This window comes from Ooceraea biroi, chromosome 3 (genome assembly GCF_003672135.1).
Source record: "Ooceraea biroi isolate clonal line C1 chromosome 3, Obir_v5.4, whole genome shotgun sequence".
In the NCBI taxonomy this organism is placed as follows: domain Eukaryota; kingdom Metazoa; phylum Arthropoda; class Insecta; order Hymenoptera; family Formicidae; genus Ooceraea; species Ooceraea biroi.
The window spans coordinates 2993879-3009937 of record NC_039508.1 but is presented as its reverse complement, the minus strand read 5'-3'; the positions used below and the strand labels follow the sequence as shown (position 1 = coordinate 3009937).

Here is a 16059-nt window from a genome sequence, read left to right as displayed (position 1 = left end):
ACTCAGATTCTCTAATTCAGCTTTTTGAGAGTTTGTGATTATCATTACGCTATCACATACATCGACATTACGTTTTCTGTCATGCGATTTTCCTTCATTACATCTCACCTTGCCTGATTTGACATGAACTTTTATACCACCATCATTCGCAAGAAGAGACGCTTGCCAGCATGGTGGTTTCGCATGGATCTCGAACAGTCTTCATCTTCATTCGCATGACATTTTTTCTACATCTCGCGGATTGAGAGAAATAATACACGTAACGTGCATGGACATAAACTGAAACCGTTCTTGCTCTCGTCTGTTTCTCCCTCTATTTCACAGAGGAATCACCCCGTGCTTCCTTTTATCGGAATGCTCGCGCTTCGAACGGTTTTACTTCATTCTCAGACTATGTCTTTATCACATAATACCAGACTCACGCTCCTGCTTACCTTCATTACCTTAATGTGGGTTCAGCAAAGGTCGGCCGTCATCACAAACTACACTAATGGGACATCGTATATGTTCCCTTGAAGGGCTCGCTATAATCGGCGATCAGCAGGGCATTGGAGATATCGTACATCGCATCACGAACAACTTCCTCCACCAGAATATCATTAATCCCAAGCCAATTTTGTCGCATCAACAACGCTAATACCTCTTTAATAAATTAAGTAGCATTAATCTATAATTTTATTGTTAATCTATAATTTCATTATTAATCTAATATTTTTAACTTGCTTATCTTATTTTTGCTGATAAAATCTTTGTCGTCTCAACATTTTAAAAGTTACGTTTAGATATTTCCAAATTTTTCGAATATGTACAGTAATTATTCGCTAAGGATTGCAAGTCAATCGATAATTCGATCAAAGGAGGCTAATGATTTTCTTTAATTGGAAAATATATATCATCCACTAAGCATACTAATGCGTGCTATTATATGCATGGAATAAATATTTGCAAATTGGCATTCTTTCTCTCTTTTCATTCAAAATTAACATTTATTCGAGGAAAAAGAAAGATGTAATGAAAGGACAACCAAATACTAAATACTACGTTTCTATCTGCCTTTCATTATCCTCTATAAATTAACTTGGAATGAAAGTGATAGATGATAATGGCAAATAAATTAAAGGCATTCCTGCAAAAAATGGAATCTAAAAAATAAAATTGTAATAAAAAAATACGAAACAATAGTAGATAAAAATGATAAAGTTCAATCGCCTATATTATTTTTAACGTAACGTAGAATAACGTGAAATGCTTGACGGTAATCAAGACCAACCCAATAATTAAAAAGTTGAATAAGGCAACAACGCTAACATTATTTGTTAATCAAAAGATTTTCCACGATAAGCAAATTAGAGAATAAAATTTTAGAAAATAACGGCCAGTTGGTTTTATATTTACCGTTCCGTATATTCTGAAAAGTTCTCGTATGATTAACATATCTTAATAAAATTAACAAATGTATAATATATATCTTGTTTTAATTTGGTCGATTTACTTGTTAATATGCGTTTAATCCAACTAGTTTTTAATACTTGTCTGTTCAGAGTTACGATAATTATTATACATTTAAATGTTTTCCTTTTTTTTCAGGTATGATTATGTTTACTTATCACGAACCTATGTTTTCGCTAGCATGAGTTAGCGGCAGTTTCTCCACGTTGTACATTACTGTATCATACATTATATGCATTATTATTATATGCAGTATCATCACACGATTTTTCGTCATTGTGCGTTTTAATTTATTTGCTTGTTGGAACGTGTTTTATTATGCAGCTACGTGACACCATACTGTTATCGTTTATGCTTTAAACTGCATATGAAAAAACTGATACGAGAGATATGCAGTTCTTGCAGATAAATTAAAGCTATCATTTAATACTGTATTTTTACCTGTACGTTAAAGTGTGCCTGTGTTTGCATGCGTGAGATATGTCGTAAGCTTAACTATGTTTTTTTAAACTCGTTAAACAGTATGATAGCTATCGTTATTGGTAAGATGACGATATTTATGGACTACTTTCTAGTTTTCTGTTTAGCACATTAGATATAGCGAAATAGTAGGCTGCACGAACACATTAAACCAATTGTTCTTTTTTAACTTCGTTTTAGCAAGCGGTGGAGGAGAAATATAGACTATGTGACGAGACATTGTCTAAGCTCCTGCAATGGATCTGCGAAATTGAGGACAAGTTGGCGAGTCAAGATACCGTCAAAGAAGATTTAGAAAAACTGAGAAAGCAGATATTCACTATGAAAGTAAGTGTTGCAATAGAGTTCATAATAATCTATTGGGAAATATATTATAATTAGATGATATTAATCGTGTGATGTGAATTACAGGAAATAAAAGAAGATCTTGAATCGCACAGTCGCCCCGTTTCATCTTGCTTGGACCAAATTCGACAAGTTGTCTTGACTGGCAGCAACGTGTTGTCCAGTGATGAAGTGTCTACATTAGAGAAGAACGGTCGATCTCTAAAAACTCGATTTGACAAGGCGTTAGATCGCACTGACAAGTTAGTGAAACGTCTCACTGGCGCCAGAGACGAATTGTCGAAATTCAAGTTAGTATTGTTCTTGTATTTCTTGAATAATTTGTGGAAGTTCTTCAAATTTAATTGGTTCATTTTTTTATTATAGGAATGAATTAACAACATTCTCCATTTGGTTGGACAAAGCCAGAAGCGTACTTGAGGATAAGGAACGTTCCTTGTCCGATCTGCACAAGCTGAGCAGCAGCACGGATACTACTCGCGATTTCATCAGCGACGTGATTGCACATCAAGCGGATCTGAGATTCATTACAATGGCCGCACACAAGTTTTTCGATGAAAGTAAACAATATCTCGAGGTTCTCAACGATTTCAGGACTAGCTTGCCGCAAAGATTGCCGCACAAGGAGCCTATAGCTAGCCAAGACTCGCCCGTACGAGCCGAAGTGACCAACGCGACGGAGCGATACAAAGATCTGCTATCCCGAGCAAATCTTTTGTCGGACAGATTGTCGGGAGTCGGCAGCAAACAAAGAGATTATTACGACTCTCTGGATAAAGCTAGAGCATGGCTGAATGACATCGAACCTAAAGTGCACAGAGTCATTTCCGAACCTGTCGCCGCCGAACCGAAACAAGTGGAGGATCAATTGCACAAAGCCAAGGCGTTGTACAATGAATTTGTTAACGAGCGCCTAGTCGCCAATGCTAAACACTGCGTTCGAGCTTTGCTGCACTCTTTGGAGGGCCAACTCACCATCAAGGAGGTTAATGATCTCGAAGAACCAGTGAAGGCGCTGGAAGATAAGTGCAAACAACTCAGTAACGCTTTGGCTGAGAAGTGTCAAGAACTTGACACGGCGCTGGTGAGGAGCCAAGGAGTACAAGATGCATTAGACGGTTTAGTTGCCTGGCTGAACAACGTTGAGAGTCAGTTTAAGTAAGTATTAAGATGTAGTCAGGTTTTAAATTATATATTATTTGTATCATTTTAAGCCTATATCTATTATATATGTCAATCATATTGCAGATCGCTTCAACGACCGGCAAGTTTGCAAAAGGAACGCTTGGAAGAGCAGCAAAGAGAACAGCGATTGCTTCAGGCGGATCTGGATAGCCATCGTTTAAGCGTCGATACCATCACGACGAACGCTCAGGATCTTCTTAATTCGAGTAATGAGCACGTCGCCAAACATATCAAGAACAAGTTGAAAGATGTACGAAACAGATTTGAGAAACTGATGGACAAGTCCTTGAGACGCGGTGAATTCCTGGACGAGATAGCGCAAGCCCTGAACGAATTCCTCGGAGATGTAGCTAAGTTTGAGAGTTGGTACGCGCACATGATGGAGATTCTGGATTCGAGAGATCTTAGCAAGCTCGACGTGTCGGACTACGAGGCCAAGATGGCTCAGTTGATCGACATGCGTGAAGATCAACGCGGCAGCTTCGAAGATCTTATACGCAACGGAAAGAACCTCATCTCTAAGAAAGATATAACCGAAGCCGGTACAATCAGGGATAAGATCAAGGCACTCGAATCCCAATGGAAGGAACTGAACAATCTGATCGACGAGAAACAACGATTGTGCAAATCTAGAGCTGAGCAGCACACGGCGTACGAAAAATTGCGAGACCAGGTGCTCGACTGGCTCACTCGTACGGAGAACAAGGTGCAAGGTCTTGAACCGGTCGCCGTAAATCTGGACAAACTGAAGATGCAGCAAGAGGAACTGAAGCCGATACAGAAAGAATATCGTGATTACGGCAACACGGTCGACAAGATCAACGACCTGGGTATCGCTTATGACAGTTTGATGAAGGAGCGCGGTGAGAGCCCAACTCGTCGACGAGGCAGTACTAGCCCAACAAAGAGACCAGGTATCGTCGCATTGTTGATGCTATTACACATGCGATTGCATAGATATTTTTTGATAGCATGACTAAAACTACCCTGTGAACTGTGTGTGAACCTTGGTCTTTTGCGAGCCAACTGTTACTATCAGTTCACGTGACTTATCTCAGTTACAGCGATTTTAGTCCATATACCTTTCACAATGCATCTTTTTACAGCACACGATCATATTTCCGTTACGTTTGATCGTTTTTTTCTGTCATTTTTTTTGTAGTACTGCGAATGTCACAAGACGGTCGTTCACCGTCACCCACTAAATCCTACGCAGTTCAAAGTCCGGTCTCCCCAGGTGGTAGCAGCGGATTCAGCAGTCGTCGCTCGAGCCAGGATGGTTTCCACCTGGAAGAATTGTCACCGGTTCAGCAGCAGCTTTCGGAAATTAATCATAGATATGGATTACTTGGCGTCAGACTATCAGATCGTCAAACAGAATTAGATAATATTAGAGAGGAGTTGAAAAAACACCTGGATCATTTGAAAATACTCTCTCAATTCTTGGACAAGGTAATTGTATTCCTTTAAAATTTTGTTTCAATTAGACTATTGTGCATGTAAAGATATTTTTACATAAAAATTGTTTGTAACAGATTCAGCGGCAGTTGCCTAAAGAGAGCATGCCCGCGACAAAAGACGACGCGGACAAAACGGCCAAGCAAGTCAAGCTCCTTGTCGAGGAGATGTACGAGAAGCAATCTCTACTGGACAGTACTCGTACACAGGTGCGTGATTTGGTCAGACGTAAAAAGGGAGCAGACGGTGTCGATAGGCTGAACGACGAGATGGAAGATGTTGCCAGTCGATGGAGATCAATATCAGACAGATGCAAGGACAGAATTAAATTCTTAGAAGATATTAAAGACTTCTACGATACGTACGAAGCTCTAAATTCGTGGCTCGGCGCTAAAGAGCGAATGCTGGGCGCCTTGGGACCCATTTCATCCGACCCACGCATGGTTGCGAGTCAGGTGCAGCAAGTACAGGTCTTGCGAGAAGAATTCAGGACTCAGCAACCGCAATTGGATCATCTAGTACAAGTCGGAGAGAGCATTCTAATCACAATTTCCATAGCTTCTTCAGATGGACAAAAGATAAACGCGAAACTGCAGAGTATTTTGCAGAGATGGGCGGATCAAATGGCAAGATTAGATGAAAGAGCGCAGAGTTTGGGAGATGCCGTAGATACCAGTCGCGAGTTTGACGCTAGTCTTAATCGATTGCGGGATGCCTTGCAAGGAATTTCCGACAATTTGGACGAGCTAACGCTTGAAAAAGATCCTGAGGAGCAGCTTCGCAAGATCGAGAATTTGGAGAGGCAACTGGAAGGTCAAAGACCATTGTTAGCGGACGCGGAGATGGCCGGTGCGCAACTATGCGAGGTTCTCAGTGATCCAGCATCGAAATCGGAGATTCAAGGAAAACTCGCCACAGTTGGCAAGATGTATAACAACTTGCAGAAGAAGTTGGATCACAGGAAAGCTGAAATCGAAGGAAATCTCCGAGATGGAAGACAGTTCGAGGCTTCCTGTAGCAGAACTCTCGGGTGGCTCGCGGATGAACTTGGCAATATGTCTGAAAAGTTGCTGGTGTCCGCTGACAGGGAAATTTTGCAACAGCAACTTGATCATCATGAGGTGTGTATAAATATTCAAAAAATTTCTATTCTTTTTTACCATTTCTATAAATTTTACATCTTTTGTCAATTTTATTATTTATTATTTATCCACTTTTAAAAAAGCCGTGTTAAATAAAATCGAAATCATTGTTGCCTCTTTTCCGCGACGCCGATTGGTTATCTCGATTCGCGTTGTGCGTTATGTTCAGTTTCGATTACCATCGCGCGGCTGTATTCGCGTGGAGGTTAACAATTTGGTAGAGTGTGATAATTGTGCATATAATAAATAATAGATGAATATTATTATTCGAAAACATTATTAGTATTGAAAAATAAAATAGCGCGCGCCTGTGTTGCACTAGTCTTAATAAAATCATCATATTATTTTTAGCCTGTGTATCGAAATGTAATGGGTAAAGAGCATGAAGTCATAATGCTACTAAACAAAGGACGCGACATGCTCGCTCGATCTCAGAAAGCGGAAAACCGTTCTCTTCAACGTGACTTGGATAAGATGCAATCGCAATGGGATCGCCTCAAGAAGGATACCGTCGAGAGGCATACGAGACTACAAACCTGCGCAGAGCATTGCAAGAAATATTACAAAGCTCAGGACGTCTTCCTGCCGTGGCTTCGACAAGCTGAAGACAAATTGGATAGTTTGATCCCCACCTCCTTCAGACGCAAGGACATCGAGAAGCAACTGAAGGAGTTGTCATCGTTCAGGAATGAAGTGTGGAAGCACTCTGGAGAATACGAGAATAACAAGACGCTTGGCGAGACATTTGTCGGAGCCTGCGACATCGACAAACAAAACGTAAAGAATGAGCTCAGTGCTATGAAGACTAGATGGGATAAATTAAACAACGGTACATTCGACTACTCATATGATATCATATTTTATGGTGATTTGTAGAATGTTGATATCACAATGTCGTAATTTCTTGCAGACTTGTTGTCTAGAACGCAATCTTTGGAAGATACCGCACGTCATCTGATGGACTTCAATGAGAACTTGCGCGATTTGCAACACGGTTTACAGCGATGTGAAGACAAGTTGGCTTCACATGACGCTCTTGGTGGAGCTGCTAAAGATCCAAAACTTCTCGATAGAATAAAGGTAATTTGCTTGCTGCTACATTCGCAAAATAGAAATGCGAAATGCATACTAATTAATACATAAAATTTTCAGGCTTTACGAGAGGAAACAACGAGCTTGAAGAAACCTTTGCAATGCGTGAGGCAACAAGCCAACGATCTTGTCAACAAAGCCGGCGAGCAAGGTGTAGATGCGACGCATCTGCAAGACGAAATCGACAGCGTTACTGATCGCATTAATGACTTACAAGCGAAACTGGACGACCGATGTAACGAGCTGCAAAGCGCAGCAACAGCCGTCGCACAATTCAACGATCAGGCAAAATTGATTAGCCAACATCTGTCTGCTCTCGAGAAGGATCTAGACTCCATGAAAGCGCCTGGTAGAGAAATCAAGATTGTGCGAGGCCAGCTGGAGGATATCGCTAAAGTCATCAGCAGAATTAGTAAACTCTACGAAGAGATCAGCGATCTTGCGAATCGTGGCGAACGTTTAGTTGATTATGGTTTCGCTGCTGACGCTGTGGCAACCAGAGGTCAGGTTGACGGATTTAAACGACAAATTGGTAAACTAGATGAACGCGCTCGTACCAGAGAGGAGGAACTCATTTCAACCTTAAACAAGTTGCAAGAGTTCTATCAGTTACATGCGAACGTAATGGAGGGCATTAACGACGCGAATGAACAAGTTAGGAGGTTCAAGCCTGTCGGATCAGAAGTGGATTCTATCAAAGCTCAGCAAGAAGACTTCAGGGCTCTCAAAGTTAACAAGATCGAACCACTGGCACACGCTGTCGATGAATGTAACGCGCTGGGCCAAGGTCTTATACAAACTGTAGGACGAGATGTCAATACTAGCAATATTGAGAGGGATGTTGATAAAATGAATGAGAGATGGAACGATTTGAAAGACAAGGTAAGCATTAGTAAATTGAAGGATTTGAAGAATTTGTATCTAATAATTATCTTAGAATTTTATTAAAGAAAACATTTAATTAAAAACTTGTTTTTTTTTAGTTGAATGAGCGGGATCGCAAATTAGATGTTGGATTACTGCAATCTGGCAAGTTCCAAGAGGCCTTGGATGGTTTAGAGAAGTGGTTGACCGATACGGAAGAGATGGTGTCGAATCAAAAACCGCCGTCCTCGGATTATAAGGTCGTAAAAGCGCAGCTGCAAGAACAGAAGTTCCTGAAGAAGATGCTGTTGGATCGTCAAAACTCTATGTCGTCTCTTTACAACATGGGACGGGAGGTAGCTGCCGATGCAGACCCGAAGGAACGCAAGGCCATCGAAAAACAATTGAACGATCTGGTGGGCAGATTTGATAATCTAACGGAAAGCGCTGCGGAGAGAATGGACGCTCTCGAACAGGCAATGGCGGTGGCAAAACGATTCCAAGACAAATTGGTACCTCTTGCTATCTGGCTGGACAAGACGGAGAAGAAAATCAGGGATATGGAGTTAGTCCCTACCGACGAGGAGAAGATACAGCAACGTATTAGGGAGCATGATATTCTCCACGAGGACATCATATCGAAGAAGCCAGACTTTAGCGAGCTCACGGAAATAGCCAGCCAACTAATGTCGCTCGTGGGCGAAGACGAAGCTAGCACATTGGCCGATAAACTTCAGGACGCAGCTGACAGATATGCAGCATTGGTCGAGCGATCCGAGGCTCTTGGCAGCTTGCTGCAGCGTTCGCGACAAGGTCTGCGCCACTTGGTTCTCACGTACCAAAGCTTACAAGCATGGATGGAGGATATGGAGATCCGATTGTCGAAATATCGTATTCTAGCGGTGCATAGAGACAAGTTGCTGCAGCAAATGGAAGACCTTGCGAATCTTACGGAACAGGTCTCCAAGCGGCAAACAGAAGTTGACAGCACTGTGGATTGCGGCCTGGAACTCATGAAACACATCTCGAGCGATGAAGCGCTTCAATTGAAGGACAAGCTGGACTCCCTGCAACGGCGATTCAACGATCTTGTCACGCGCGGTTCGGATCTTCTGAAACACGCTGAGGAGTCCTTACCGTTAGTGCAGCAATTCCACGATAATCACAATCGATTGATGGATTGGATGCAGGGTGCAGAGTCCGCTTTGCAGTGCGCCGAACCTCGCGAAGAGGAGATTATCCGGCTCGAGATGGAGATATCAGAATATAGACCCGTTTTGGATAAAATTAACGCAGTGGGACCGCAATTGTGCCAAATATCGCCGGGAGAGGGTGCTGCGACTATCGAAGGCCTCGTGACTAGAGATAACCGGCGATTCGACGCGATCGCCGAGCAGATTCAGAGGAAAGCGGAGAGAATTCAATTGAGTAAGCAGCGTTCCTTGGAGGTGATCGGCGATATCGACGATCTGCTCGACTGGTTCAGAGAGGTGGACAATCAACTGCGAGAAGCTGAACCGCCTAGCAGCGAACCTGAAATTATCCGAGTGCAACTGAAGGAGCATAAAGCGCTCAACGATGACATATCCAGCCAAAAGGGTAGAGTGCGAGATGTTATCTCGACAGCGAAAAAGGTAATACGCGAGAATACTCAGCACGAAGACACATCTACGATCAGAGACAAGATGGAAGACCTACGCGAAACAATGGAAATTGTATCAGCTCTGTCTACGGATAGACTGGGAGCTCTGGAACAAGCTCTACCATTGGCCGAGCATCTTCGCGACACCCACGCTGGCTTGGTCAGCTGGCTCGAGGAGGCTGAACAACAAATCGCTATGTTACCGATGCCCGCGCTGCGTCCCGACTTGATAGCGATGCAACAGGACAAGAACGAGCTTCTCATACAAAGCATCAACGAACACAAGCCACTGGTGGAGAAGCTGAATAAAACCGGCGAGGCTCTTATCAAATTGTGCAACGAGGAGGAGGGCATGAAAGTGCAGGATATTCTGGACAATGATAACGCTCGCTATGCTGCGTTGAGAGCTGAATTGCGAGGCCGGCAACAAGCTCTGGAACAAGCGTTGCAGGAGTCTTCGCAATTCTCCGACAAATTGGAGGGCATGTTACGAGCGCTATCTTCCACTGCTGATCAGGTGAATGGAGCGGAACCGATTAGTGCTCACCCGCCTCGTTTGCGTGATCAGATGGAGGAGAATGCCGCATTAGCGGATGATCTTGCCCAAAGATCCGAAGCTTATGCAGCCGTGAAGAAAGCCGCGGACGATGTAATTAGCAAAGCTGGCAACAGGGCCGACCCGGCGGTGAAAGACATTAAACGCAAGCTGGATAAGCTCAACAAATTATGGACGGATGTGCAGAAAGCCACGACCGATCGTGGTCGCACCTTGGATGACACTTTGGCTGTCGCCGAGAAATTCTGGGCAGAATTGAATGGTGTGATGGCTACCTTGAGGGAACTACAGGACGCGCTCGCCGGACAGGCACCACCAGCCGCTCAACCGGCTGCCATTCAGCAACAACAAGTAGCGTTACAGGAGATCAGGCACGAGATCGATCAGACCAAGCCGGATGTTGAACAAGTCAGAGCATCGGGACACGAACTGATGGGTTTGTGTGGTGAACCGGACAAACCTGAAGTACGAAAGCACATTGAGGACTTGGATCAAGCTTGGGATAACGTTACGGCGTTGTACGCCAGGCGCGAGGAGAATCTGATCGACGCCATGGAGAAGGCAATGGAGTTCCACGAGACACTGCAAAATCTGTTAGAATTCTTGCAGGAAGCTGAGGATAGATTCGCGGATATGGGCCCGCTCGGCAGCGATATCGATGAGGTCAAGAAACAGATCAAGCAACTAGCCAATTTCAAAGCCGAGGTGGATCCACACATGGTGAAGGTCGAGGCGTTAAACAGGTGACGATTAGGTTTTAAATGAAAGTTCAGTTTACCTGCGTTTAATAGCGTTACAAAGATCTCAGTGCGTAGCGTTGTCCCCTTTGTTGTAATTCCCACCCGAGAATTATGATGTGCGATTTGATATGCGATTTGAGACCTTCGAAAAAAATCGTAAATTCTAATCCCAATTTCTGTTTCTCTGCGCCGGTTCCCGAACAATAGGAGTCTGACAAGGCAAGTCAATCTCTCTCTGTGTTGTCGCTGGTAGTTAGAGCATGGCTTCATGTTGTTCTGAACGTGTCTCCCCGCCCCGTTTAGTTTAATTTAATAATCTTGCAGCCCCTTAACAATTTATGTTACACATTTAATCGGATTCCTTCTGCCTTTTATGCCCCAAAGGCAAATTACTCAGCCGCATGCAGGTGGTTGATCGAGAGCAACCAATACGAGAATTCGTAGACGATAATACGATTTATATTTTTGACAGAAATAATGTGGAAGCGGCAGTGATTAATATCCAGTTGATATTAATATCTCCGGTAGTTACACTCATTGGAATTTTTATACCCATCCTCCCTGTAGCTGTGGTGTTCAATGTTTTATGGTACAAGCGTACATAGCGGCATACGTGTGGCTGCGTAATATCAAGAAAAATATATTTTCTAACATTATTGTCTTTCCGTATCTAGACAAGCAGCCGAATTAACGGAGAGGACCTCTTCCGAACAAGCAGCAGCCATCAAGGAACCGCTTGGCGCCGTGAACAGACGATGGGATGGATTATTACGAGGTTTGGTGGAGAGGCAACGGTTGTTGGAGAACGCACTGCTACGACTGGGTCAATTCCAACATGCTTTAGACGAGTTATTGGTATGGATCGAGAAAACTGACAAGACATTGGATAATCTCAGGCCAGTAGCTGGCGATCCGCAAGTGATTGAAGTTGAGTTGGCTAAACTAAAAGTTTTGGTGAACGACATACAAGCTCATCAGACAAGTGTTGATACGTTAAATGATGCTGGTCGCCAATTGATCGAGGATGGAAAAGGCACCGCGGAAGCATCTACCACGGCTGACAAGCTAGGCACTTTGAATCGTCGTTGGCGAGATCTGTTACAACGCGCTGCCGATCGTCAACGAGAACTGGAAGACGCTTTACGAGAGGCGCAATCCTTCACTGCCGAGATACAAGATTTGCTGTCGTGGTTGGGTGATGTAGATAACATGATAGTAAGTTCTAAACCGGTCGGTGGTCTGCCCGAAACTGCATCTGATCAGTTGCAACGCTTCATGCAAACGTACAACGAACTGGAACAAAATCGTCCGAAGGTTGAGACGGTATTGCAGCAAGGACAAGAATACTTGAAGAAAGCGGACGTTACTAGCGCCGGTGGGTTGAATCACAATCTGCGTACGTTGAAACAGAAGTGGGACAACGTGCTTGCGCGCGCCAGCGATAAGAAGATAAAGTTGGAAATCGCCCTGAAAGAAGCTACCGAGTTCGACGACGCATTGCGGGCCTTTGTTGATTGGTTGACCAACGCCGAAAAGATTCTACTGAACCTCAAACCCGTCTCCAGAGTTATGGAAACGATATTGCAACAAATCGAGGAGCACAAGGCATTCCAGAAGGACGTTGGTGTCCATCGCGAGACTATGTTGAATCTCGACAAAAAGGGAACCCATCTCAAATACTTTTCTCAGAAGCAGGACGTGATTCTTATAAGAAACTTGCTCGTTAGCGTACAACATAGGTGGGAACGAGTGGTCTCCAAATCAGCCGAAAGAACGAGGGCTCTGGATCATGGTTACAAGGAGGCTAGAGAGTTCCACGACAGCTGGTCGAATCTGATGAATTGGTTGGACGATACCGAGAGGATGTTGGACGAAGTCGCTGCCGATGGACTTGGCGGCAATGATCCGGACAAGATTAAGTCGCGCCTTAATAAACATCGGGAGATACAGAAGGCGCTAAGTGCCAAGCAAAGCACGTACGATACTACTATGAAGAACGGCAAGATGTTGAAGGACAAGGCGCCAAAGACCGACGAACCCGCCTTGAGAGAATTATTAAACGAGTTGAAGAACAAATGGACCACAGTCTGCGGTAAATGCGTGGATCGGCAGAGGAAGCTGGAGGAAGCTTTGCTGTTCTCCGGACAGTTCAAAGATGCGATTCAGGCGTTGTTGGAGTGGCTGAGCAAGACTGAGAGGTACCTCGCTGCCACTGAACCGCTTTACGGCGATCTGGATACCGTTACCAATTTAGTGGAGCAGCACAAGGCTTTCGAAAAAGATCTGGAGTCACGTGCCTCGCAGATGGAATCCGTTATTAAGACTGGCCGTGAGTTGGAATCTAAAGCCTCCATCGAGGACGCTTCAATGATCAGATCGCAACTGGGTGAATTGAACAGTCTTTGGGATAGAGTGACCAGTCTCTCGTCGAGGAAGTCTCTACAGCTGGAGGAAGCTCTGAGAGAAGCTGAGCGGCTTCACAAGGCCGTTCACGTGTTGCTTGAATGGTTGAGTGACGCGGAAATGAAGTTGCGATTTGCCGGACCGCTACCAGAGGACGAGCAAGAGAGCAGGAATCAACTGATGGAGCACGAGAGATTCCTTCGCGAGCTGCAGGCTAAGGAGATTGAGAAAGATCATACGTTAGAGCTGGCACATAGCATTCTCGCAAAGGCGCATGCCGATGGCGCCGCCGTTATCAAACAATGGATCACCATTATTCAGTCCAGATGGGAAGAAGTGGCGACATGGGCTTATCAGAGGAACCAGAGATTGCAGGATCATATGCAGGGATTACAGGTAATTTTTCTGTTACAATCCGTACTATATATTATATAAATTGCATAATATCATAATATATATATTGTCTTGTGGAAAAAATCGACATTATTCGTACATTTTTAGGATCTCGACAATCTTCTCGAGGAGCTGTTAGCTTGGCTCGTAGGTTTGGAGAATACTTTGAACGCTCTGGAAGCGGAACCATTGCCGGACGATAGGGCTACGCTTGAAATGCTTATCGCGGATCACAGAGAGTTCATGGAGAATACCAGCCGAAGACAGAACGAGGTCGACCGCGTATGCAAGGCTCGGCAGATTAAACCGATAAAGGATACAAGAAAGATATCGAAAGTTAGATCACCAGCGCCTATGTACGTATTGTCGGAAAGATTTATTTGTAAAACATATTTTCATACATGTAACATACAAAGCATCGTCTTATTATGCTTGCTCTGTGTTCAAATCATTAGATTTTGTTTGAATCTAGTTACATTTGTGCATTCGTGTATTCGTGCATTTAATTAATTATTTCAGTTTGTTTCACGAGCTTTATTGTGCACATTGCAACTATAGTGATAATTTAGATATAATTTCAGATGACCGTGTGCGAGTGAATAACGAGAATCTTTCACGTTGCCAGTTGCTTGTAATTTTTCACGTTGCTTTTTACGTATTGAATTTTGTGTATTGTGTATTTAACTGTTGCATGATATGTGGCTTTTGCAATCGAATTTCAGTAAGGATCTCTATCAGGATAGCGAGCATGAGCAGCCTCAACCTCGTAAACAAAGGTGCGTTGCTCATTATAACACATGTAAAATACATTGCTTAATTGCGTAGCCTGTTCGTAAGTATGTCTGTGATTTAGTAGACACATTTCTTTGTAGATAATATTTCTGCGCTCAAAACACATTATCATATTTTTCTTGTTTGCACAGTACTGAATGATACAAAACTATTCAAGTTAGCAACATCAATGTATTAATACACTTGCTTCTCTTTGCAATGTTCATAATTTTTGATGTTGACGATGTCAGCACTGTGTTAAAAAGCCATTCACACAATGTCTTTACTTTGTATTTTGTGTCACATGTGACATCATCGTGATCTCATACACATAGCTTAAGACATCGTCATGATTAACAATTTTGTTGCAACACAAGATGAAATTGATCTTTAGCAGAACTGATTTTTATATTAAATGTAATTTTGATACATTTGACACACGCGAGAATTATGTATTTAAAAATGTTTGCTAGTTCCGTATTCTACAGTCTGATACTCGCATAAAACAATTTATGAAGACTGCTGTATCGAGACGCAGCACGTCGAAGAACGTCTTATAGATGCCTTATTTAGTAGAAAGTGTTTGAGTGATGTGACGCATGTTCCTGTTTAGCCGAGGCAGCCCAGGTCGTGACAGAACGCCAGACCTTTCGTTGCCGCACATTGGTCCACGCTTCCCACCCAAAGGAAGGTTCGTTATGTTCATTCTTATTTGAGTTCATTTTACGTTCCGATTTTCATCTGATTCATACAGGCATTACTGTGTTTACTGTACGACAACATGTCATACGAGTAACTAATGACTCGGTAATGGGACTCTTGTTCTTTTATGGGATGAAATGTGATTGGGTTTGACGAACTGTTGCTATTCATGAGATCGTTTGTTTTGGAAGTGTGAAGTTTTCAGTTTTCTAAAATGGGTTTTATGTAATCTAAGGTTTCTTTGTATTTTTCTTTATTTTATTCGTGAATATTATATTTGACTATCATCTTTTATTTATTCTTACTGTAAACTTGTGTGAGTAATTAGTGATTAGTCATGAGGTAACGGTTTTAATTTTTATGTTAAAGGTATGCACATACATGTTTATTTTACACAAACATTTTTTCTTGCAAGCAGCAAGGGAGCTGAACCAGAATTCCGTAGTCCGAGGGTTAAGTTGCTCTGGGATAAATGGCGCCACGTTTGGATGCTAGCATGGGAACGCCAACGTCGTCTGCAAGACAAATATAATTACATTCAAGAGCTGGATCGTGTTGCCAACTTTAGCTGGGAGGATTGGCGCAAGCGGGTAAGGTTTACGGCAGAGATTCTTAATTTTCTATATTTTATTTTCTTGTCAATTATTACAATCTACATGCAATTTTTATCTTTTACTTGCAGTTCCTGAAATTCATGAATCATAAGAAATCCAGGCTGACTGATCTATTCAGGAAGATGGATAAGAATAACGACGGACTCATACCGAGGGAGGACTTTATTCAAGGAATTATGAACACCAGTATGACATGATTTATTTTATGCTAAATAAGAAAATG

General features: G+C 42.9%; 1 protein-coding gene across 41 annotated transcripts in view; it reads left to right on the top strand.

Moving 5' to 3' along the window:
• Positions 1-16059, top strand: part of LOC105281370 (microtubule-actin cross-linking factor 1) — a 104968-nt gene that overhangs the window by 76154 nt on the left and 12755 nt on the right. For 32 of the 41 annotated variants that reach the window (XR_894301.3, XM_026968680.1, XM_026968678.1 and 29 more), the window contains 16 exons: positions 2110-2256; positions 2341-2564; positions 2641-3432; positions 3523-4373; positions 4622-4911; positions 4995-6038; positions 6411-6888; positions 6970-7139; positions 7212-8033; positions 8135-10956; positions 11161-11172; positions 11628-13752; positions 13858-14105; positions 15134-15211; positions 15641-15812; positions 15905-16022. Coding sequence is in view for 40 of the 41 variants with exons in the window: in XM_026968680.1 (XP_026824481.1) it covers positions 2110-2256; positions 2341-2564; positions 2641-3432; positions 3523-4373; positions 4622-4911; positions 4995-6038; positions 6411-6888; positions 6970-7139; positions 7212-8033; positions 8135-10956; positions 11161-11172; positions 11628-13752; positions 13858-14105; positions 15134-15211; positions 15641-15812; positions 15905-16022 (10393 nt within the window). In the remaining variant the exon portion in view is untranslated. The remainder of the gene's footprint in view (positions 1-2109; positions 2257-2340; positions 2565-2640; positions 3433-3522; positions 4374-4621; positions 4912-4994; positions 6039-6410; positions 6889-6969; positions 7140-7211; positions 8034-8134; positions 10957-11160; positions 11173-11627; positions 13753-13857; positions 14106-15133; positions 15212-15640; positions 15813-15904; positions 16023-16059) is intronic. The other 9 variants (XM_026968695.1, XM_026968693.1, XM_026968694.1 and 6 more) reach the window with 3 other exon arrangements.